This window comes from Haliaeetus albicilla, chromosome 22 (assembly GCF_947461875.1).
Source record: "Haliaeetus albicilla chromosome 22, bHalAlb1.1, whole genome shotgun sequence".
NCBI classification, from domain to species: domain Eukaryota; kingdom Metazoa; phylum Chordata; class Aves; order Accipitriformes; family Accipitridae; genus Haliaeetus; species Haliaeetus albicilla.
Window position 1 is genome coordinate 23,518,640 of NC_091504.1, and position 25,923 is coordinate 23,544,562.

General features: G+C 44.8%; 1 protein-coding gene across 4 annotated transcripts in view; it reads right to left on the bottom strand.

Annotated features, from left to right (window-relative positions):
• Nucleotides 1-25,923, bottom strand: part of CACNA1H (calcium voltage-gated channel subunit alpha1 H) — a 256,475-nt gene that overhangs the window by 40,972 nt on the left and 189,580 nt on the right. For all 4 annotated transcript variants that reach the window (XM_069810453.1, XM_069810454.1, XM_069810456.1 and 1 more), the window contains exons 11-21: nt 15,888-16,039; nt 14,681-14,866; nt 13,885-14,002; nt 12,122-12,277; nt 6,782-6,872; nt 4,395-4,603; nt 2,296-2,730; nt 1,510-1,610; nt 978-1,101; nt 771-839; nt 477-661 (exon numbers count right to left, since the gene is read on the bottom strand). In XM_069810453.1, the coding sequence (XP_069666554.1) occupies nt 477-661; nt 771-839; nt 978-1,101; nt 1,510-1,610; nt 2,296-2,730; nt 4,395-4,603; nt 6,782-6,872; nt 12,122-12,277; nt 13,885-14,002; nt 14,681-14,866; nt 15,888-16,039 (1,826 nt within the window). The remainder of the gene's footprint in view (nt 1-476; nt 662-770; nt 840-977; nt 1,102-1,509; nt 1,611-2,295; nt 2,731-4,394; nt 4,604-6,781; nt 6,873-12,121; nt 12,278-13,884; nt 14,003-14,680; nt 14,867-15,887; nt 16,040-25,923) is intronic.

Consider the following 25,923-nt stretch of genomic DNA (forward strand, 5'->3'; position numbering starts at 1 on the left):
TTGCAGTAATGTTAGATATGCAGGCACAGGAGAACAGGTATAGATGCTGGAGCTTATCAAATTATTGTCAGCACCTGTTCAATAGCAAATTTTCTCCCAACCAAGGCAACCTCTTTGCTTGGGAATGACTATGAGGTTGTGCAGTTTAACAAGGAGCCAGACTGATTTGTAAAACGGTGATGAAAATGCAGCATGGAGGAGGCATTCACTGCACTAACTGCCTGAGTACAATAACACCTGTCACTCCAAACTCCATCCGCTTTTTTTTTGTGCTGGAGAAGTTGAGTTATATTATAACTAATTTCACTGTTTTCAAACAGTTTCACTACATAAGAGCTCCCCAAAGATGATTCTACCCATACTGTGTTTCAGCTTTTTGTGTTATTAAGTAAGACCTTGATGGCTCATGTGCATTTTTTCAAACTCCTTGATCTATCAACACTAAGAAAACTCAGCCACCCTATTGGTGAACATACCGGAGGGGTCTCAAGGTCCGCAGAAGTCTCAAAACGCGAAGGACACCCAGGATCTTAGCTCCGCCTGCCGATGCCATGGAGACAATAATGTCAATGATAGATACAAAGACCAGGACTCCATCCAGGACATTCCAGCTGCTCTGCAGATAGGTGTTCTCCCCAGAGAAAAAGCCAAGAGCTACCACCTACAGCCAGGAGAAGAGAGACATTTAAATCTTCACCCAGATCATAACTATGTCATGTTCTGGTCTTTGCCAGGCCTCACTAAGGGCCATGGGATGAAGATATAATTACCTTAACCATCATTTCAGCCACAAAGATTGCAGTGAAGATGTAATTAGAAACACTTAGGAATATCCTTTCCTGTAAAACATAGAACAGCAAAGAGGCAAGTTATTTAAAGGTGTTAGAAAACAAACATCTTTCATCTTGCAGGGTCTTGCCCTGACAAGACTAAGATCTGGATGCTGGATCAAGGAAGAAAATGATTCAGGTACTCACCGTGCTGTGTGGGTCTATGTCTGGTCGCTCCAGTGCTATAGTGATGCAGTTGAGAAATATGAAGACCAGCACCACGTGATCGAACATTTTGTGGGCAATGACCTTCTGGCACATCACTCGGAACCTGAAGAAATGGTGGGGAAAAAAGTATACATTAGATGTTTGGGTCAGCGAGAGACTCCCACCTGAATGGCACGTCCTTGAAAGTCTTTGGCAGCTGTGCCACCAGCATCAGCCCAGGTGGTGAGCTAGACTCTCCACAAGCTTCAGCCATTATTATCAATGCAGTAAACAAGATGTAATAACAGCTATTATTAATGCTGGTTAAACCACCCTTCTTCCTAGACAGGCATAGGGTGAACCATGCAACAATTCTGCCCACATGTAACAGAAGAAGTTACCTAAAAATCAGAAATTGGATTTCTTAAACTCTCAGTGCTTCTACATCAGAGAGGGATTTTTCTCAAGGGAAGGCTAACTAGAATTGTAGTATTTCATTACCACAAAAACCTAGTGGGCTGGCATTTCTTACCGATTCTGTGGGGAAAACAAGTAGAGGGACCAGTCTTCATGACTCTTGCACCACTGTGGTTTGTAGGGCTCCAGGACTTTACGAATTCGGTAGCAGTAACTCTGGATAGAAAAGAAGAAACACCTTTTCTTCCTCTTTTATTTTCCTGCCTCTTCAACTTTCACAGTCCTTTTGTGAAAGAGGGCAGCACATGACATTTCATAGCGCCTGTAGGGAGTCATGGCTTTTGGGACAGAGACGTGGCAGGCATTGTCACATTTGTCCAACAAAACACAGAGGAAAGGGGTGGAAGGGGCTGCTGTACAGTAAGATATGAACATAACAAAGCAAGACTTTCTAGGCAGGTATCATTTTGAGATTCAAAGTTGTGTCAAAACCAAAAAGGACTCAAACAACCAAAAACTTAAATAGGGAACACTCTAGGCTTTCAAGCCTTTGAGATGCCAAACAGCTCTCGTGAGCACAGACATTAGCTATCTCTTGTGTCTACAGCTCATTTTTGGAGGCAACCTGGGCCAGGGGGACAATCTCAACCAGTTCAAAAACTAGGCAAATGCATGCACAACCTCTTGCAGTTTTACCTCGTTAGAGACCACTGCAAGGTAACAGCCCAACCCATTAATATAAAAAAGCCTTTTGGGAAATGGATGCCCATCCGGATCTGGATTCATTTTGTCTACACCAGCCATTAGGCAGTAACACATGTCAAAGCCTGATTTTTAATCAGCCTTCTTGGAGTGGAAAAGCCACTTAACGCACGAGCACCCAATTTCCCCCTCAACTCACATCCTCCATGTCATCCTCATAGTCCATAGCATCCTCCTTGTGTCCATCAACACGCAGGAAGAACTCGCTGGGGACGTGAACCATCTTGCCGTTGCAGTCTTGGTACTCGGCAGGCAGAACGGCCACGGGGCTGATACTGAGTGAGTGGCGCATGGTGGGCAACTGAAGCAGCTCAGGCAGGTCCAGGGAGCTGCGGTAGTCCAGGGACTCTGCCCGGCGGTGCAATGAGGGCCTGCTGACTGTGCTGGACTTGGCGTCATCAGAGTCATCGTCTGTGCTGCCTTTTCCCTCCCCAGAGAGCAAGGACTCTCTTTCTCCTGACTGGTTCTTCTTCTTGAGGCTCGGGGCTCTGCCCAGGCTGTTCCAGCTTGAGCGTCGGCTTCCCCAGTTGCTGCTGGTGCCCCAGTTGGCGCAAGGGGAACTGCGGAGGCTGGACTGAGAGAGGAAAAAGACATTTGAGGGTTTGTTTGCAGGAGGAAGCCAAAGGATATAGCATTTTGCCCAGACTGGAAGACCCTTCTTATTGCAAGTCATGTCTTCCCCTTCCAGCTTTCCTCGCTGCTCTGATTTCATCATGCCAATGCCTTGAGATGGGAGCCAAGCACCCAGCTAATCTCACACTGAAGGTACTCCTTGAACTATACCTGTAGCACAGCTACCAATCCTCTGTGCTGCATGACTTCCTACTGTCCTGGCTGCATTAACTGCGCATAAAAACTGAACCCAAAGACACTATTGCTGAAGTGGCATTTTCTTTCCTCATGTTCAAGTGGCTTCAGCACACAACTTCCCTGGCTTCCAGAGGGACTCTGGCACCTAAGTCACTCAAGTGTCTGTTGGAAATTGTGCCCCCATTTGCATTACTTTCTCTTCAGTTTGCTGCATAAGGAGATGGAATGAATGTTTCTCTTACAGCAAATTTCTGGCACTGATAGGTGTGTGAGTGCACTTTGGCTGGCAGGTAGTTGCCAAGATGAGAGCACTTAAGGTCAGAGCAGAAAGGCTAGAAGGAAATCTCCTTTTCCCTCCATGGCTTCCTCCCAGCACAAAACTAGGCAAACTGCCTTCCTCCTCCTTCTCAGCGTTGGCCAGCTCTCCTCTGACTGCTTTATCTTCCTTTGGCTGGTGGCACTGATGTGCTCTCACAGAATGGATTCAAACCATGAACAACCCTTTCCAGCAACTCACAATCCCATGAAACCCCAAGGCAAACAACAGTCATCTCTATTTTCTTTTCAAAAGCATTACCTTGACTAAGCAGCTTACCAAAGGGGATAGTGGCTCTGTCTCTATGTGAAGTGCCTTCACGGTCTGCTGCCTTGATTTGAACATGATATTGCAGTTACAGAGCAGAGGAATGGGATAGATAAGCAGCAGCAGAAATCCACTTTGTCTATTAACTCTGCACCCTCTGTTTTCACAGAGCTGCCCTCCTGCTCCCCTGTTGCAGGCAAAATGCAATCAGTTGCCAAAGCAGTCAGCTCCAGCCAAATCTCTGCTCCATGAGCTGTGCCTGGTGGCAATCGGTCAGCTACTACCTCATTTCCTTTGTTTCCCCTCCAATGGGGCTGCTGTACTGTAACTGGAGCTCAGCTGCTGTGTTGGTAAGGACAAATGCTTTATTTCCCTTGACACAAGGTGGATTCAAGATGCAACCCTAAAACACTGTGGGGGGAAATAGGCCTCATCCTCACAGGAGCACTTGACAACTTCTCCAAGACACCACAAAATGGCCAGTGTGGTTGGCAAAAGGTGCCTGCTCCTCCTCAGTGGGGTTTGCTGGAATAACTGCATGAACTTATGACTTGTCTCAGGTTGCGTCTCTCCAGTGGGGTGGCTTGGCATGGACTTCCAATCAGATATTAGGCAGGAAGACACTGAATCCCAGTACATTCCTGTCTCCCCTCTTCATATACTCTCTGTCCTTGACTGTTATGTTTCTTCCTCTTGACTCTGTTCTCCTCCTGACTTTCCACATACTTCTCACCTCTATCACCCGTCTTCTTTTTCTGGCAATGCGTGCACGCACACACACACACATATATCATCTATGCTGCTTGCAGGCACTTGAGGGAGAGTTGTTCACAATAGCAACCTACCAAGGACTTCTGATCGTAGCTCAAGGGGTCTAGCGAGGCGTTACTCCCTCTCCTCGAGTCCACAAAAGTGTGCACTGAATCCATGTGTGGGGAACACTTTGGTGTGGGCATCGGTGTGGCAGCAGTGCGCATGATTATAGGAGGTGGCATGCTTCCCCTGCCCTCCAGGTGTCCATTTGGGGTGACAGCAAGTGAGTACATCTTCATCTCTGGAGAGAAGGGGAGAGAGAATACAAGGTGAATGCTCAGCTACAGCTACAGAAATCATTCTTCAGAATGGACATTGCTCCTTGGGTCTTCTAGGAACTCTGCCAAATGGAGATGAAATGTTGTGGGCAATAAGATCACCCCCACCGTGCTCAAAGGCATAAGGCAAATGTCACAACCTTTTAAGAGGTCTTCAGCCCTGCCTGGACTTGGAACTCGTTGCCCTCCAAAGGAAGCTTCTTTTGTTCACTGTTTCTTGGGCTTTAGAGAGCGGAGCTACAGTTCTGGGGGACTGGGAGAGAGTTTCTGGGGAAAGGACATTGAGGACTGGCTAAATTCACCCTAGGAAGTTAATCTCTTCTTCTTGTGATACAGTCTTACACAGAGATTTTTATGCAGTTCTGATGTGGTCTAAGTTCTTTCATGGGAAGACACTAAGCAAACATTAGTCATTGTCTTTAGTCATCTGTTCAGGGGAGAGGAAATGGAAGTTGCTTTTACATATCCAGCCATCTAGAAGAGTAAAATTCTCTGTAACAGAGAAATCTAATGGCACATCTCTGTGGTAATTATAGAAAGCACCTATTTTAGCTGTATGGCAAGTACAGACTGCAAAAACCATATTCACACTGAAGACAAACCAGACATAGCACCTCCAGCCCTATGGAGTGCCGTAATACTCAAAACCAAAAGCCTAATTTCAAACACAAAACTAAAGTTGAACTAGCTCCTATCTTACTGGGCTTAGTGGGTTCTGGTTTAATAACTGCAGAATCATTCTTAAGGAGGGGGAAGAATGGTAGCATCTGCAGCCAGCAGGAAAGAAGTCCAAGTCTGCAGTGAGAAATCCAAGTGAGTGCATTACCTCTGCTATTTCTCCTCCACTGCTTTTGTAATGCAGTGTGCTTCTATTGTATCATCTGTTTAGTTGCTGGCTTGTGCACAAATACCTGATCTGCACCACAGTAGTCCATGGGAACACTGCCATTCACTTTGAGGGGTGGAAGATCCAGCTCAAAATTTGCTAATCTGCAATACGCATTCCTCTTGCCAGTGTATCTGTCTATAGACCAGTGACACTGTAATAGAATTGTTAATGTCCTTATGCTGTTTAGTCACCGGTTGGCATCTATGAGGCTTATGGAGACACACAATTACTCATGGACGTTGACTGATGGCAAATTCATCCCTGTTTTCTATTCCTGTGTTACCTGAGAAGAGGTGACAATATTTCTTTCCCCTAGAACTCTCTTACTATTTGAAGCTGCTCAGCAAATAGTTGGTGCAAAGCTGGTGCATAGTTGGTGCTGTGGGTTCCTTGTCAACTATTTGCAATGGACATTCTTTTGATCACTTGGTGTTTGGAATTTGTTGCTTCACCTGCAGACTGAGCAGCTCCATCACCTTGCTGTGATCCAGCTCTGTCTCAGCTTCCCCAACAGATTATTTCTGCCCTTTCCTCAGTTGAATTCCATCTGCTCACCACAATCAATATCATTTCCTTAGCCAAAACGAATCCTGGTTTAGAAGCATTTAAACTAATCCTAACAAGACCCCAAGCCAAGAATCAAAGTACAGAGGAACTAAACTGGCTCTTGTTTACCATCAGGCTATTCACTCTGTTAAAATGTGTGATCCCTTCCTGTCCCCTGTCTGGTTGCAAACTCTGCAGAGCGAAGGCTGTCACCTACTATTCCATGTTTATAGTACACTAGTACAATAGGGCCTTACTTCAAATCAATTGCCAGGCCCTCCTGTAACACAAATGAACAGCAACATTTCCATCAATCAAACCTCACCTAAATGCATTTGTGTGAGAAACCAAAAAGAACAGATGAGAACATGATTGATTTGAAAAGCTGCTGAGAAGTAGTGTGAGAATATTGCTGTCAGCAAACCATTCTGTGGTAATAATACAGAAGAAACAATGAGACACATCTAAATATTCTAGTAGAGTTTAAATAAGAAAAACATCTGTTTAAAGGAAGTATCAATGCTCATTTAGCTTTCCTAACACTTTTTGCATAGAGCACTTTTTGCTCTGTCAACATAGCTATCAGATTAATTGCCAAATAAAATGGATTCTTCCACTTTCTGCCTTAAGTTTCTATGAAAAGATGACTGTGGAAGCAGAGTTGTAACTCTCGGATTCTCAGGGAAATGTAGAGACAAAATCCTACCTGTTGCTCGGAAGTCTTTTAGCTTCTCAAAATCATCATCAAAGTTGGCAGATGTCTTGTCCTCATCTGTGTCTGACCTATTGGCATCACCCTGCAGGGAGGAGAAGGATAATTAACAGACTTGATTCATTTAAACTTTAGCACAAAGGCCGTTTGGGTTACTTAGCAGCTCAGAGATACCTCAGCTCCTCATGGTTAGTTTAAGTGTGGCCCCAAGAACTGAGGGCAGAATGCCAAGTTCCCTCTGACACTGTCCTGGGGAATGACCCCAGGTAAGTCCCTCTTCCTTGTTTTGATTCATTTTCATACTTGGACAGAAAGGATGATGTTGTGATTGTGACTACTGTTCCTGCAACGTTGTCGTGTTTCCTACACTGCACTCAGCCTCACTGAACAGCGTATCCCAGGGGAGAACATGAAAGTGCAGCTGTAATCAGAGTGAGTAAGAAAAATTGGCATTGTGGGGCTCCATATTTGCATTCTCCATGATCCCAGCTGAAAGCACTTAGGTTTTAATGTCAAAGGATGTCAAAGGGTTTTTCTTCTTTATTTGACAGCACTATAAATTTGACTTAGACCTGAAAACCCAGCCCTGATTTGCTTTCTTCACGCTGGCTGGTAATTGAGATTGTATTGGGAAATCTCTTGGCAACATTGAAGCTGTGACAGAAGGGAAAGAGGCCAGCTTGCCTGGCAGCACAGCATCATCTCAAGACAGAGAACAGCCAACCACCCTTACACTGGCTTTCCTCTTGGAAGTCCAGTTATTTTTCCCTTTCATACATATCTGCCTCTGCTACCCAAACCGATCAGCCTAAATAATGTACAAGGTTGGGACAGAAGAGCTATTGTCAGCTTCTGCTCTGCTGGGGGAGGTCTGCAGAGAGGAGAGATTCCAGCAGGCTGTCGGCATGACTCTGGCTGGATCCATCAAGACTGCAGAAAAGCTGTGCAAATTGATAGCAAATGGTTGAATTAAAGCAGCTGATCCCAGAAAAAGGAGTACAGTTCCTTAACTGATGCCTGAACAAATCACCATGGTTTCTAGAGACATGGTGCTGAAGTGGCAGTGAACTTAATTTCATCCGTGATGTATTGCTAACTGGTGCAGCCAAACAGACAGGATGACTGAAAGGCTTAAGCTGCCTTATTCATCTTCTCTGTTTTGAAGCAGAAGCACTAGTGCAGAGTAGATGAAAGATTTGCATAATTTTGGAAGGTTTGTCTGCTTTTCCAGAGCAGCTCTAGGGTAGATTTCAAAATGACATGGGAACAATGTAAGCACAAATATGCAATTATGGTCCTGTTTGAAGTCTGGCTTCTTGTTGTCCTAAGCACAAATGTACTAAAAATGGTTTTGTGGCCATTTAAGCCTATTCTCTTCTAGGGATACTCCTGCCAAACTTGCTCCACAGGCAGATCAGAACCTGAGATCAAGCTGAGACTGTACTGTGATTCACATTACAATTTTCAGTGTTCTTGCTGAAACGCTGCTGATGGTTCAGAGCTTAGAGCAGCTCTAATGTGTACCCTCTTAGCTGCACAAGTCTCCCAGGAGTCACCTTCCATCTAAGTAAAAGAAACATCCGAGCAAAGGGAGAAATGCACCTCAGTGTCTTCTATAACTGCTAATAGCATCACCCTATAAGAGGGCAAAGTCAAAGAGGTCAAAACAAGAATTTCTGCCATATTTCCAACGTACCAACAGAACCAGGGGTGACAAAAGAAAACCCAGCTCCACTGATACTTTTTCCTGGGAGTTGTCCAAGGAGACTGTAAACATCTTCGGTTTACAACCAGAGCTAAGTTATGCATTTGTAAGTGCAAGACTTGAATTGAGCCCTGGTAGCTGAAATACAGCCCTGAGAAGGGTTTTCTGTAACACAGCTAATACCTGCTATGAGACAACTGACAAGCCCATGGGCTTAATGTCAGGATTTATAATAAATGGAAGTGGAGAGCAAAATGTGCCCTGCAAATGTCATGCCTGTGGTTGCTGGCCTTTTCTGAGGCAGCACTGAGTGAATAATACAAGCTTTGAAAACTACTCCTTACACACATTTAAATCATGGTCTGTAACAGCTCCGAAAGGAGCCATTAAGCCTGAGCAAGAAAATGACAGCCATTCAGCTAGGTTTGTAATCGTGCACTCAAGAGAGTATCGCATGAGGCTGCCCATTTCTGGCTTGTGCTAGTTTTGGCTAGGATGGAGTTAATTTTCTTCATAGTAGCTAGCATGGGGCTATGTTTTGGATTTGTGCTGAAAACAGTGTTGATAATACACACTGCTGAGCAGTGCTTACACAGAGCCAAGGCCTTTTCTGCTTCTCACCCCACCCCACCAGTGGGCAGGCTGGGGGGGCACAAGGAGTTGGGAGGGGACACAGCTGGGACAGCTGACCCCAACTGACCCAAGGGATATTCCAGACCATACGACACCATGCTCAGTACATAAAGCTGGGGGAAGAAGAAGGAAGGGGGGGTGTTCGGAGGGATGGTGTTTGTCTTCCCAAGTCACCATTACACATGATGGAGCCCTGCTTTCCTGCAGATGGCTGAACGCCTGCCTGCCCATGGGAAGTGGGGAACGCATTCCTTGTTTTGCTTTGCTTGCATGCGCGGCTTTTGCTTTACCTATTAAACTGCCTTTATCTCAACCCACAAGTTTTCTCACTTCTACCCTTCCGATTCTCTCCCCCATCCCACTGTGAGGGGGGTTAGTGAGTGGCTGCATGGTGCTTAGTTGCTGGCTGGGGTTAAACAATGACAGGTTTCCCATTAGTAGGTGATTCAACCTCCAAAAGAGCAGGTAAGGAACAGGATCGGTACTGTAAAAGGTACCTGCAAGCTGCCAGGATGCCAAGTGGAGAAAACTTTCTTCTGCCTTAAAGCAATCAGGAACAAAGGATGCAAACTGCTGTACAAGGGCTCTCTGTGCCTAAATGCAAGATTGCTTGAGCAGGAGTGGTTTCCAGGCATTTGGGTTACACATCCTGGTTATCATCTGTTTGGATTTCCCTGGCATGTCCTCTTTTTCCACCCAGATTTGCTGGTTGGTGGAATTTCAGGATATCTGACACATGTCTGGCCACTGAATAGTCCCCTCTCTGAGTTACCATATGGCCAACTGTATTGGTTGTGTCTGCATTCAGTTCAGGACAGTCTATTACTTTAGCACAGACTTCAGTCTGCCTGTGTCATTTTCTAGCAGAATTGAGGTCCCGCACAACCACTCTGAATACAGCTACAACTCTCCTAGAGGAAAACCCCTTCTGGGCTGGAAGACAGCAGCTACTGCAGAGCCTGTAGAAATATTGGTAACGGCTTTGCTCTGGTCTTGCTAGGTTAGCGGCTAAAACGTTCAATTCAATCTGCAACAGGTTGCACTAAAATAGGAATATGGCAAAGGTGTTACAGTATCTAGAGCAAAGCCAGGAGGTGCTGAGATTGGTGACACTGAGAAAACTACAGGAATTTGGAAATAAACAGTGTCAGCATGAGCTCTAGTTACTGAGATATGGAGTATAGGCTTGTTCTTGGAAAAGGACCTTCTTGCTTTTCTTGGTCAGCTGTGCTGGATCTTCAGGGTGTGGGCCATATTGTACGAGACATTAAAATGCCCACCAATGCAGTGCAGGGCTGTTGATTTTGAAAGCAATGAGCTGGACTACTTGTGTCTTGTGTGTGTGTGCAGGTGGCACTCACCACCCTCAGCATCTGTGAAACAGCCCTGAGCAATGTAGATCAGGGTTGTTTTTTTCCAGACTGGGACTTGGCTCCTGTTGTTTCAATTAATTTTCCTCTGCTAGTGCTGCAAGAAAACTAGGAGGGATGCTTTAATAATGAATCTATGCATACATCCTTGAAAGACATAAATGGGGCTGTGCTGGCTTAAGAGAAGTGAATTTTTGGTCCATGAATATTTCAATTATATTCCATGGTCAGTGAAGTTTCATCTAAGTGTGATCTAAACACGGCAAATGAGAGCACGATACCATTTCTGGGGAAAAAATGAAAAGTGAAAAAAAAATTCTATAAAAATAATTTCTTTCTCTTTCCCTTGGGAGCTAAGGCGGTGAAAACTGAAGCCATTTTCTCATTTTCTTTCTGAGTGTGTGTGTCTCTGAAGCCAATCCAGCACTAAGCAAACTTTCCCTTCTTGATGGTTGCAGAAACAAAAAAAGTAATAATTAAAAAATCCCAAAACATGAGGTAAGCCCTTTCGATGCCACTATTCTTAGCCTTAACTGGGACTGGATGACTTTTGGTATGTCTTAAAATCATTTCCATTTGCACTAGGACTTCAAAAAAAGTAGTTTTTTTTCTGGATAATATATATGTGCACATACATTGTTATATTTACAACCAGAACAGATCATCCTCACTTAAAATCTCCCCTAAATGGACTTGCTGTGTTCTGAAAGGAATATGGAGAAGAGCAGGATAGGGCAGGGGATGGCTGGTTTCAGTGTCTCAGGATGCTGAAAGCAGATCTGGAGTGGACTTGCCAGTGGGGAGGAAAATTTAAGAGGCTGCAGGGGCCCCCCACTCACACCAGTACTGTACCACTTACACCACTCACACCAGTGTGGCCTGCTGCTCTGGATCGTGTGGCACAGGATTGCCTGCACAGCTGCTCAGGTTCCTGCCTAGTTCAGATCAGGACATGGCATATCACTTCTGACTGAGAAATAAAATAATATCTCTAATCCTTTCTATGTGAGATGAGATGAGATGCCTGCAGTTTATCATAAATTCCCTGCTCATTGACCTGATACAGACATTACTGTCAGGTGTAGGTAAAAACCTCTTTAGCATTTGTATGTCCTACATCATCCTAAGTATCTCAAAATTTGATGTCTGTAACCTTGCAACACAGCTTTTGAACAGCTGTGCTACTAGCCTCAAATAACACATAAGGGACAGAGTCACAAGGAAAGGCCTGGATTGACAGACATTTCACATCCTACCTGGTCCCCATGACTAGCCCTGGCTAGATTCTTTGAAGGCCCGAGGCCCACCATAAAGAAACACAGGACATGTGGGAGATTTGGTGAGTTAAATTCACCCTAAATAATTTCCTCTAGGTCACACAACAGACCCCGTAGCAGATCAACCAAAGTGTTGGTCTCCCAAGTCTCATGCCAAGTCCAGTGGGCCTTATTTGCAAAGATAGATTCACAAGAGCTTCACATGCCCAACCCAGCTCATCTACACCCCTTAAATTTAATTTTAGGGCTGCTTGCATGACTAGATGTTTGCACTGACATAGATTCATCCCTACACTCTTGCCTACACGTGCTTCTCAGTTTTCTCCCTCCCTCTGCTCAGATCTCTTACCTCTGCCTGGAAGCCTTCTACCAGAATGGCAACAAGAAGGTTGAAGAGCACATAATTGCCGAAGGTCATCAGGGCCACAAAGTAGAGTGCTGCCCATGAGGATGTAGATGCCATCCCATTGTACAGGACCACGTTCCAGTCCTCTTGAGTGAGGATCTGCAGAGAGGTGAAGGGGAAGACTCTCTAATTACTCCACTCCTCTCATGCACAGCAGCTGCATTCAAATACTGACTCATCCATTTCTTCCTCTCCTTTTGACCTTTTCTGAGCATAATCATTAGCAGGTGTCATGAGATGAGACAGCAACACTCCTTTATTTAGATCTTTGCATGTGAGAGCTCTCTCCTGGCCAAACCTCCCCTCTCTGCAGGAAGATCTAGCACACCGCTGCCATAGAGCTGACTAGTTCAGATCCTAGATATGGTAACATGAAGGATGTGCTGGTACGAGTCCCATTATTTGGTGGTGGTATTGCCTCCTTTGATAACCATCAGAAGATAACAGACCTGAGGCCAGAGCTGTTGTCGCCTTTCGGGCTGTTCTTTATAAGGCATCTGGAGCTGAAGGAAAGGGTAGGGGACATGATATTTGATGAGATAAATAACATTGGTGGCTCAAGAAACTCAGGGAAGCAAAGTGGTTTCCATTAGGTAAAAGCACTGACAAGCTGGGCAAAAAAATATACATCTTTGCAAAGCCTTGCTCCAAGGGACCTTCCTCAGGGATTCCTGCTCTCCTAGCTTTCCCGGAACTCAAAAATCCTGGAGCCTAAGAAAAAAGGATGACAGATTCATGCTCCACATTAATTCATGCTTACAATGAAAATGGCCTCTAACTCTCCTAAAAACAAGGTAGCTTTGGGGATAGGAATGCAGTCAGCTGCACTGAGTCATGTCACTCATTAATTTTCATTGGATGTAGGACTGAGCCCTTGTGCTCTGTGTCAACTCTATTTCCCAAGGGACTGTTAGAATAAATGCAGAAATTTGTATTTATGTTGGTAAAAGAAAAATGTGAACCTGTGAAACTAATGCTTATTTGTCCTTGCCCCTTTGTAAGAAGTTATATTCTTCACAGTGAAGACTCTGGACTGGTTTCTACTTTGAATGATAACTGTAGCAAACACCTACTCTGCATTTAGAAACTTGGTTTAACATTGTTTACATTGTGGTCCACTTGCTGCACTTCGACTCTAAAGACTGAGCTTTTAAACAGAAAAGACTAATCTTTATATTTAGAATGTCCTGGAAACAGCACCTTATTGCTCCATTGTGTAGCTTCAAGCACACACCAGATCTTGTCTGCAGAGGAAACACAACTTTTATATGAAGACTTTCTCAGCATATACAGCCAGCAACTCCAGCTCTGATTTGTGACAGTATTTGTCACTCCCGGTTAAATGAAATTGTTTGCAAAGTGCATTTTTGGGGAAGTGAAGACAGGTAAGGAGACAGAGATCTACAGAATAGTAGACTGTGGGTCTGATCTTACCGACTATATGAATGGAAAATAAGGGTGGATTTCCAGACCTTCTTAGACTTTTACTGACAACAGATATGCACAGTGATGACTTTTAGTAGATTGCTTCTCTATCAGGGCTTACAGAGGCCAGCTAACTCAGAAACACAATCACTTTGCCTTAATAGCTCTACAGTGCCATTTCAGTTCAAATTTGACACCTACTGGAATAGTGGGTTTTTTTAAAGTGAAATAACTTGTCCAGGTGCTCTACATTAAATCTTCCCAAAGGATCCAGAGCTTACCTGAAATACGGTCACAATGGCCCAAAGTAAGGAATCAAAATTCTTTCTATCTGGAACTGTGTCTCCTGTATCAGTTTTCAGGCTGAACTTGCATCCAAAAAGATGCATGCCAAGAATGCTAGAGTAGGAAAAAACGGAGATGGAAGAAACACATTATGCTGTGAAATATGGGTGTAGGGAGGATTGCAGTGATTTTTCGGACACTTACCCCCCACCCTGCCCAGTGTTTTGTGTGCCAGTGGTATCTCCCAGGAAGAAGGGCTCTGCTCCACCACTGACATAATCACTGATCAAACCCTGCCATTTGGTTCTTCTGTGTCACATTTCATTACAATTGTCTACACTGAAGCCAAATCAGGGATCTCCTTTGCCTAGAAAATGACAAACCACATTGCCAGCTCCCTAATCTAACTGGTTTCCAAGAACAGAATCCTGAGGAGCATTATAGGGTCAAACAGACAGAAGTCTTGGAGTCTGTACAACCTCTGTCTCAAATATAACACTGGTAGAGTCCAGTTACTGACAGCTTCCTGACATAGAGCTAAACAAGCCTCCCAGGAACTCCAGAGCAATTGTTGCCTATTTGTGTACTTCATTCATCTACAGAATTACAGTACTGCATGAAAAACTAAGACTGAAAAGAGGTAAATAGTCTGTTGAACGTCTGCTTGTCAGTCTATTGTGAGCGATTCTATCATGTAGGCAGCCTAGCAAATGCAGTGTATCGTTATTCTAACTTACATATTACTTAAGCAAGCCGAACAATTAATCGAAGAAGAGCTGCAGCCTCTGATACCTGAAGATAAAGATGAAGAGCATGAGCAACATGCAGAAGGTGGCTACGTTGTCCATTGTCTTCATTAGGACCACCAGCTGGCGACGGAGGGCCGGCATGAAACGCACCAGTTTCAGCACCCGGAGCAGCCGAAAAGTTCGTAGCACAGAGAGGCCTCCATCTGACTGGCCGATGATCTCCCAGACACTGCAGGAACACCAGGAGAAGAACTATAAACAGCAGTACCGTACTGTGAAAGCCCTGAGCAGGCTGCTTTCTTACAGGATATCACACCATTTAAGCCCTAAAGGGATAGTTTATTTCCCCACTACTTCCTTGCTTCTGAAAAACACTTTCACTTCCCAGTTGTGCAGATACACCTGCTCATGCACAACCTATATTCTTTATAGCTGGTTTCTTGATTCTTTAATTCCCTTGCTTTCTGTGGCTCTCCACAACACAGCATGTCTCCTGCTAGCCTGCATCACTAGTCAGTCACAAGCCTAGCCACAAATTGTGGATCATAATTTTGTACCAAGCTAATATCCAGAGGGATTTACATTTGTTGGGGTGGGTTGGTTTGATCAGGCCACAGACTGGCCTTTGTTCTGGGCCTCTGTTGCTCCTCACTTCCCTGAATCAAAGGGATGGGCCAACTGAAGCCAAGAGCACTATCCTGGTTTACACCTGCTGTGTCTCCCTTGACTTCTCTGCCCCAAATTACTGATTGAGGGGTGAACAGCACTGCTAGAAAGAATCCCAGCACAGAGAGGTGCTGCACAAGCTTCTCATGCATGCTGTGACATCCCCCAGTTTAGGCTGGGATTCTGTTTCCCTGGGAGAGAACAGCAGAACAATGCCCTCTCTTACCCTCCTGCTTGCCCTATTCTGGCCTATGTGTTAATTTGGGAAAGGGAGGGCATGGTGCTGGGATATGGACACTCACAGTACTCCTTTCCCAGGACCAGCCATTCTGCACTTCAGTGGAAAATTGACCACAGTGCCAGATGTGTGGCGTAAATAGACTTTGTTCTCCATCTGCCAGGTCCATTTACTTTGGACAGCCGTTCTAATGCCAGGAACCTAAAAGGCCAGCATAATTATAGCACATCATAGCCAGTGAGCCCTGGATTAACACAGGCCACATCATTCCTATTCCCCATCCCACTCCCCAACTGGTCTGAGCCTTTGGCAGAAAAGCCACAGTGGAGAAAGAACTGGCATTGACCTGATCACAACTATGATCCCATCAAAGATGTTGTACGGGTTCTTGATGTAGCCGAAGAGGCCAAAGGCAAGGAGTTTCAGGAGCATCTCCAGGGCAAACATGCTTGTGAAGACGATGTTACTGATCTCCAAGGCGTTGGTCAACTCATCTGGCTATGGGGCAAAAAAGCAACATGGTCAAACAGATACACAGAAGAAATGGCTAAAGGCTGGTATGTTCCTCCCGCTTTGGGATTCATGCTAATGATGTACAAACACTACATCTTCCTGTATTCCTTCCAGAGAGCCATGGAGACAGATAGGTACCTGAGGGGAACAGCAGACAAGGATCATGGACAGTCCCTGTGAGTCTTACTGGAAACACAGAATCCCAGCCCATTTCTGGAGCAGTTGCAGAACAATTGTGCCCAATACATGGGCCCAAAAACCTAAAGCTATGCGAAGGAGATGGCTTGTTCACTGTTGCAAGATACAATTATCCAGGTGAATGGCTAGTATGGTTTGTAAAGCTTCTGTTTGGACTTGCATTGGTCAGGCTGTTTTTATTGCGCTAACCCCAGCAGAGCTTTATGGATACTGCTATATCCAAGGCAGGACCACTGTCAATACAGCATGGCTCTATTCATATACAAAAAAAGCACTTTTCTTGCAGACATCTCTTAAAAGAATTAGGAAAACAAATACCAGTGAAAGTCAGTAGGATCAATAGTTTTATCTCCCTTGAGATATTTATCTCCCTTTGGAAATTGTCCCCCTAAAGCCCAAGATGATTTTTCCTTCTGAAGTCCTGCTTAGTCATGTACAGCAGATTTTGTTAAAATGACAGGAGTGTGGCCCTGAGTGTCAGGATTCCCTCCAGGATTAGTGTGAGTTTCTCTGAGTGTACAAGACTGCATGCAGCTTAAATCCAAGAACTGATTTTTCCATTCCCCTCCTCTATCACCAGCACCAAATTACCTTGGGCTACAATCTTGCTTTTCAGACACAGCCTTAGATGTTCCTTTCCTGGGAAGCACAGCGATGCCTGCCCAGGTCCCAGGCTCCAAAATGTGGCACAGCAGGGACAGATGCAAAAGGCGGGATGGGGTTCACTCACTTGCTGGAGCTACTCCTTCAAACAGCACCAGGCTCTGCAATGCGCATTTCTAACGCTCAAGGCCTGTTTCTTTGCAAAAGAAAATGAGTCTTTTTCATTTCCTCAGTGTAATAATATTGTCTAGAAAAAGGTGTTATTTTCATATCTGACTCATCTCCTGACTGATAATAGCTTCCTTTATTCCCCATCCATCATTAGACACTACATTAAAAGTTGGCAGTTTCTTGGAGATGTTGTTGCATTATTCGAGGCTCTGAAGGGAGAAGACCATTGTAATACTGTGGCAGCCACATTTAACTCCACACTTTGCAAACTGAATCCTTGGCAATTGAAGGAGAGAGTGAAAGAGTTAACTCAAATGCAGGAAAAGCCCACACATCCCCTCCTATAGGCAGCGACAGTCTGTGGGCTGCTAATGAACCATCATTCATAGGCTAAATTACTTTATGCAATAGACTGTCTTTTGCTCAACCATTTATCCAGGAGAAAGAGCACTAAGAGCCTCAGACCTCATGATTATAATCCATATACACTAATTACTAAGGGACACCAGGGGAAGGACTGTGCAATTTTCAGTTCTTCAGTCTCTAGCAAGGGGTGGCCCAGATGGCTGCACAGTGCACCTGAACAGCACGTTCACCAGGCTGTGCTCCTCACACCTTCTTCGCTGCAGGGATGGCAATTCCCTCCCTAACATCAATCAGCGCTCGCCCGTGCTATTCCCCACCCCGATGATGCCAAAACACCTGGGCAGAGGTCTTCCTTTTGCAATGAAAACACAGCTGAAGAAAAGGGCTGCTCTAGGATGGCATCTAACCAGCTTCCCAACAGAGACCGAGCCTGAAATAGCTCTGCGGGCTCCCAGGCGCCTATCCGGCTGTAAGCCACAGTGGTGACGGGACACCAAATAGTCCTTGAGCTATTTGTCAGGAGCAGTGCATGGCTGGCACGTTCAGTCTCCCCTCAGCCAGAGTTATACAAGGGCATTCTTAACAAGAAGCAAAATAACTTGCTAAATTCTTGCATCCCTCCAGGCAGCAGACTAAGGGCGCCTTGGGACAGGGTGTTCACGGCAGGCCAAGGATAGCTTGTTAGTGTGTTGTGGCTGGGAAATTAATGACACAATCATCAGCAAGGAAGCTGCAGCTTGGGCAGTTTTGAAGGGACAGCGTTGTTCTATAGCACTTTCTTCTGGGAAACATTGAGAACCTGCCCATTGCTACCTACAGTACCTTGTAGTCTGCAATATAGCAGCAGTCTCATCCGCTAAAGTCAAACTCAGTTCAGTGTTCTCCAAGTTCACCTCACTGCTGCCAGAGGTGCTGCCAAGAGTCATAGTTTTATCATGAAAATTGGGATAGGTGGTGATCATTTCAAAATCCCTAATCCTGGAGTTATGCGAGTATGACAAGACAATCTCAGGACTCATTACCAAAAAAGTCAGTGTCCAACCCGAAAAGCCTAAGCTGAACAAACTTAAAAACACCCTCAGGCAAATAAAAAGAATTTGTAAGTTGCTATTCTCTAAAATCCCATGTTTTCTAAGCCAATGTCAAGATTCTTTTGTGGCCTGTTGAGCACATGGCATTGCAACCAGTTAACCTGCCGGTATTATTTCTTGAATTGATTTGCCAATTTCCTTTGACAATTTGGTGCCTTTATTGCTTACTCTCCAGCGCTATGACTTTTGCTTCATATATGAGTTCAGAGGGTGCAGGAGGAAATCTGCAGCCATCTCTCAGGGGAGGGGAGAGAGGGCACGAGGGAAAGGAGAGGACAAGGAGGTGGCCCAGATGAGATCATCAATAGCTGTGATGAGGAGCTGATCCAGCAGATCAGTATGATGGGGGACACCTGGGCAAGGTTGACAGACAGCAGGCAGACACTGTAAAGCCAATCCTGCTTCAGACAAGAGATCTTCATTATCCTTTAGTGATCATATTTGGTGTGAGGCAGAGCTAATTCAATGACAAGGACTGCTGTAATGCGAGACATTTGGAGCGCAATCCTGCAGTGACATGGAGGCAGGACCCACTGGGCAAAGACAAGGATGGATAGCCCTGCATGCTGGCTAAGCTGCTGATGTGAGCTTTTGTATTATTAGAGTGGAAGCTAACAGCAGATGAGCCAAGCATTCAGTGATACAGCCTTCAAATGTAATTACCTTCTTTCAACACCAACTGGAGCCTAGAAAACAGCCTGCCATAGATATTTTTATGGCTTATGAAATGGTTTGTTGCTTAGAGAACTATTCATTTCCCACTTCTCTCACTCTCTGAGGAGCAAGATCTAGGAGGAGGGTCAAGGAAAAGACATTTGAAAGCCAAGATGGATTTGGCCATTCCCCTAGAGTCAGCCACTAGGAGACACTGTTGTTTTGTTCAAATTTAAGCCAACCCCAGAGCAGGAATTTTTCCAGGAGCATTTTTCTCTGGTAAAAAACAAAATGATTTGCTGAAAACAAAACTTTTCATGGCAAGGATTATTTTTGTCAAACTTCCTGGCTGGAAGAAAATGAAGTTGCAACAAAGCTTTAAAATTGCTGCAATGTCTTGCTTTGACCTTCTCAGAAAATGAAATTTCAGGCTTTTTGCCTGAGATGTGGTTGTGTCACAAAATGCAACTTCCTTTCTAGCAAGGAATGGTTAACAAACAAAGGTTGGCATCAAAACAATGCACTTCCAACAGGGTAGTTCTAAAGTGGTATTTTTTGCTTTTTGCCAAATACTTTGTATGCCTTAAGAACTCTGACAGAAGGAAACTACTTCCCCACCATAGGACTCCAACCTGTACGAGTGAAAACTTCCTTTTTCAAGTGTCAGTGAGAGAGCGTGACCCCTCATCAGCTTTGGACATCTCCTGCACGAGGCCACGAAATGCCGAGGAATCCCCACAAAGGATGCAATGTGCGAGATGGTGGGCAATGCTGTCCTGCTGGTATGAGGGTCCACAGTGCCAGATGTGGAGGCTGGAATGGGAACTGCCGTGCTGGAGACAGTCAGCAAAAACGAGCACAGAGAGTGGTTTAACCCACTCCCAGGCAACATTCAAAAAACGGTTCAGATCCAAGTACAGATTTTATAGATTTCAGATTCAAATGAATCCTCATACTTTGGCTGCAGGAGTAAGTTTCCCACCATTCAAGAGAAGGGCAGAAACTGTATGGGATCAATTTGTAAGATTTCAGCATCCTTGAATATGAGTTTAAAGTAACAATTAGCCTTGACTCCAGGCAAAACATGTCCCAGGAAAGCACAACCACCTCTGCTCACTTTGAAGGCCATATTATGCTGCAGAATATTTCAGTGACTCAAAACCATGTTTTTATTAGGGACGAACCTCAAACGTTTCAGCAGTTCATTCTGAGTTCAGATAAACAGACAAAAAAATCCTTTTCTAAATAGTTTGGGTCTGAAAACCTTGGAAGACTAGTCTCCTTCTGAGAATCTGATACTTCTGGTTTTAGCAGGACGCAGCAGAACCCCAAAGCCTTCCTGGAATTGGGAGAAATTCAGTAAAAGAGAAACCCATAATGGTCAAATTATTGATGGCCCTTACAAGCAGAGGATGAAGAACAGGAGTAGGAGTTTGCAGCCTTAGATTCAATTTGTGCATTTCTTCAAGCAAGTCACTATGACTTTGTGCCTCTCTTTTTCCGCTCGCCTATCTCCTACCTTGTCTCTTGATTGCTGCATCCACAACCACCTATTTTACATAGCTTAGGTTCAATCACTAGCAGGATGGCACCATGCCTTGGCTGGGGCACCTTTTTGCTCTGATACTGAGTAGAAATAATCATACCTGCATCACCCTGAAGAAAAGGGCTGTTAGACACCTGGTGCCTCCTACTGAATGAACAGGGAAGGAAGTTTCCAGAGTAAAAGATGTGCTTTGCTTCAGAAATCCCCCCCCAAGACCAAAGCAGCCGTTCGACTCCTCCTGAACAAGGAGAGCTGAGGCTGGCAGAGACACAGAGGAGTGGTAAACAAATCCAGAACATTTAGTCTCATAAACATCCTTTGCACTTGTGTTGTTTTTTCTCTAGTCCTGGGCCTAAAGCTGTCAATGGGATTCTGAGCACTTGTTTATGTTGGCTTTTCTGCTTTATATTTTTAAGTTCAGTCTGCAGACACTCTGACCAGGAAGAGGAGATATAATGAACTGTCAATTTGTGCTTTGCTTCCGGACACTCTGTATTTTCTCTCTTCACCCCATTTTTGAGAGACTGTAATTTTCCAATTACCAGTTATTCCATTGCAACAGATTTCACCTGTCTGCAGTCTCTAGCATCATCCCCATTTCACAGAATTAAAAACCAAAGGGAATGCACAAGAGTGGCAGGGAGCAGGGGAGAAGGCATTCAGGCTAATTACAATGAGGTAGAAGAGGGAAGGGAAATCCAAACCACACAACTTTTTAGATTAATAAACCCAAACCATAGCAATTAGTGCAATAGTGGATAACCCACCCAGCACTAAGCAACTTTACTTTTTAGTATGTTCATAGGTTGCAAAGGCATTTGTGAGCTGTGGCCAAGGACTATAGGAGAGACTGCTCCTGATACTTCTTAGCGGAGATCCAGTAACAGCGATGCACAGAACAACACCCAGAAGGAATGGGTCTAGCTTCAAGGACTTATCCCCCTCCGTCACTTCTGCACAGCCTGCTCCTCCTTCCAAAAACAAGCTCCTGCCTTCCAGAGGCCAGGCAGTGGTGTCAGCTGCGGCTCTGCCTGATCTATGGTAACGGGGTGCAAAGGCTCTGCTGAACCCTGGTGAAAGGAAACCTGATTATGGGGATTTTAAGATCCACCTCACACAGTGAGCCATAGGCAGGGTCAGGATGGGAACTCAAGAATTTCTACTTTTCCACTGAAGACTTTTCCAAGTGGTGTCTGCATGCTGCACAGATACACAGGTGATACCAGGACACCTGCAGCCTCGGTCATGGTGTCACCAGCTGCAAAAAGGCAACAGTCCCAAAAAACCATGCAAAGGGATACCAACGGCAGTGCAATTCTCCTCCTCTCACAGTGGAGGGGGGAGACCGTGCCTCTTGGCAGCTGAGCCTCACGCTTCAGCTTTTCAGGTCGTGATGGACATCTGTGCTCACTCATCTGAGGAGAACCAAGACACTGCAACCAGCCACCCTCTTGGGTCCATCCCTGCCGTGAGCTCTGCAAGGCAGAAGGAAGCCCTTTGCATCTCCAGTGCACACCGACTGCAGAGCACAGAGCTATACTTGAGCTGGCTTTTCCTCTATGGAGGGAGAGTAAAGCCTGCTTGCTTTACTCACTGAGCCATACAGCCTCCTACATAACTAATCTGTTTAAGTGATGGATTACTGGGCTCCATATTACATTTGTACGGTTTATGTGCCACTGTGAAAGCAATCGCGAGATGAAAGCCAGTTTTCTGGGACAGATTAAAGCTATCGTTTGGGAAGGATTAGACTTTTTTAATAAGAAATATTGTTCAAAAATTGTGGAAAATAGCTTAAATGAGTTTGAAGCACTAGCACCACAGGAGGGGAGCAAATCAATGAAATTGCTAAAGAGAGCTCAAAATTACAAAACATTCCTCTAACTTTTTGTAAAAAACTAGAACATGTACAGAATGTGTGTATAATACTAATATTACAAGCAGACTCCCACTGCGCTAGGCAGCGAGCATCACTCTGCAACCTTGGACCCGTGTGCCTTCTGAATGTAGGATGAAGGGTTAGATAAAACATTGCATGGGACTGTTGGAGGCTGGGTTTAACCCATTGAGAAAGTGCAGGGATCTCTAACCCACAGCCTGTCTCCTTTCCTTCCTCTCCCTGGAGGTGGCTGATTTATCCCAGTCCTCACAGCACCCAGTGGTCCTCTCCTCCTCATGCGCCACAGCTCACCTCCATCCACAGGTGAGTGATCCCCAAATCCTTGCACTCTTACAAGCTCCAACTTTGTATTTGAAACCCTCAGCTGTGTTTCTTGCACACTTATTCCTTTGAAAAATTAAACCAAACACCAATTTCTTGCCCAAACCCTTTTCCTACAGTAAATTCAACTAGAAAGGAGCCCTAGTCTCCTCAGGTAGGTTCTGCTCTTGGACCAGGAGCTATAACTGTCACATCACACGCATTTTGCTATGGAGCAAATTCTGGCCAAAGGACATGAAGACATCAGCAGCATTTGCCCTCCTGGGCACAAGCTCAGACCCCTCTGAAGTCAGCCCAGCAACCAGACACAGCATGGGACAGGCCCAAGCTGAAGTTTCTTAAATGCTTAATGGAGCGTATAGGAGAATCTGTCACCTCGAGCACCCCGGAGGCTATTAATTATTTATTCTGTCCAGAACAATGTAATCAGCTATCCAGCATGACAGCGGATGCTCTACGTGCCAGCATCTGGTTTCTTCCCTCAGTCACAGCAGGTATTTATCACCCTGGCAGAGGAACTCTGTCCTGCCTCCCCCAAACACCCCCATTCCACACGTCTGGGACAAGAACAGCCTGAATATCGCTGCAGATTTACACTGGGATGCAGAAACGAAGCAGTTAGAGGGGCCTGTGTGTCCCTCCCCAAGCTTTCACCCAGCCTGTGCAGAGGCTGAGCACTGGTGACCGCCTTACTGAAAATAATGATGCATGCCTGAAATCCCAGCAAACGAGCAGCTCAAGACACTACAGGCAGACTGAGAATTTCACACCTGAATAACAGCAAGAGTGTTTAGGCCCATGTGCTTTGGGAGTGCCTGCGGGCTCTGTCAAAAGGCAGCACTGGCTGAGCTGGGATGTGGAACACGTTTCACACACCAGTAATGAAACATAAGTGTGTAGTGTGGCTCAACTGTAATAATCAACACAAACATCCCCTGGTCCAGAAATGGGTGAAGGAGGGAAGCTGCGACACCTCACAAGCAGCGACTCAATACTGCAGCAATTATATGCAGAAGAGACAAGGTTGCCCTACACTCTGCAAGCTGTATGCTTGTTTATCTACAGCTATTTCATTCTAATGCCTCTGAAGCAATTTGGGAAAAGGTCCTCTTTGAGAGAGTTTAAAGAGCCGGAAGCTCGCAGCTGAAGCAGAGTGCTGTCAGGGAATGTAAGTGACATCTCAGAAGACTGCCAGCAAATGCGAAGGCTACATTTTGACCTTTATTTTTCTCCCCGTTTTTTGCTTGTCAAAGACCAAATTGAATAATTCTGATATTTCTAAGGTAAGTAAACAACCAACCAAACCAACCAAAAGAAAAACCCCAAGCAATTTAAGACCTGGCTTCTTTCCTCCTCTGCATTCCCTGCCCTTAAAAAAAAAAAATAATAATGCAAATGGGCCTTTCAATTTCTGCATTTGAAAATATTTCCTTTGTAAACCATTTTGATGTAGTTTATTTACTACAACATAGGACTCTTAATGTCTTAAAATCAACTTCAGACCAGTTTAGTCAATCTAGACCATGGTTCAAGCCACAGAAATTGCCTTGCCTCATATGATATAACTACTCTTACTAGGAAAAATGGTTTGGTTGGTGCTTTCCCATGCACATGAGTGCAGCTGAAAGTTATTTATGCTCTCTGGCCTTGGAAAGGGACCAGGTACTTGAACTAGGATGCCCCAGCTCCTAGAAGAGTGCCTTGGTCACCAAGATGTTTGCTATTCTGAGGTGCCTTCTGCCCTGCTTTTGACAGCCAGACATCACAACCTCTCAGAACCAAAAGCCCTTCTCCGGAAGGGTTTAGCTGTCATTAATGTCTTTACTAAAAGCTGTGACTTTGATGAGTTTGTGCTTTCTGATGAAAAAAATGTTTTGCTGAGAGATTTCCAAATGGGCTCTACTTAAAAGTAGGCTGGAAACAGAAGGAGAGAGCGATCTCCTCCTCATGCCTACTGATGAATGTTCACTCTCTGGCTTTGGAATTAAAAATGGAGAATTTATTCTCTCAGGCACCTCTATTCTCAGGTTTTATGCCTTCCTCTAAATGGGATCCTTCATGTGGAGCGATAACAGTTTAATTGAAGATAGCCGATGGTAATTTTTCCTCCTTTCAATTGACCTACTTGATCTCCTAATGCTCCATGGAATTGCTTTTACCTCTCTGCTCTGTGGCATGAAAGTCACTGTTAATAATTACTTACCCAACTGCATATGGCCAGCCAAATGCAAAACGTGCTGCTCCTTTCTGGAGCTGCAACTAGGGCATCAGTGGAGGAATGGAGCAAGCTGCATACAAGCGTGATGTACTCTGGCATTAAAAAAATGCCATTAGAGTTAATGTTATCCAGCATTGACCATATACCCAAGTTATATATACATACTCTCTGGGATTTTTGTGCGAATCCTTCAAGTTCACTTGGTATTGACTCCTGGCTGGGAGTCTTTTCTACAGAAGAAGCCTTGGCTGCCACACTTCGATCTCTTGCAACAAGAGCTACAGATCACAGAGTTTGTTCTCTGGGATAATCAACTCCCCTGTAGCTTCCATAGGAAGCTTCCCAGGCAGAAGGTCCCACATGGCACAACATATTTGCAGTATTACTTTCCCATTTCTCAGTTTCATTCAGCAAAATGCAATTTCATTTCAAGTGGCATAAATGCCAAGCTGGATTAGATCAATTGCTGTCTTTTCCACCCTCAGGAGGAAAGGACCCGGGCAATCTGAAATGCTATCAGCAGTACCGTACAAAACTAAAGCTACTATTCTTGAAAAGTAGGCCAATCAGCTGGATTATATCTTGATGGAAGATCACTTAGTCTGACAGATGGCTGAAAAAATAAGCCTTAAAATGAAAAAACCCACTCCCAAACACTATAAAATACCCCTCATCCCCCAAAACAAGGCCAGAAGTGCTCAGGTTTAGTTATTAAACAAGAAGTCACAGGAGGAAGGAGCCAACTCTCCAGATAACAACCAAGAATGACTGCTTCCAGCAATACACCAAGAGCACTGTAAT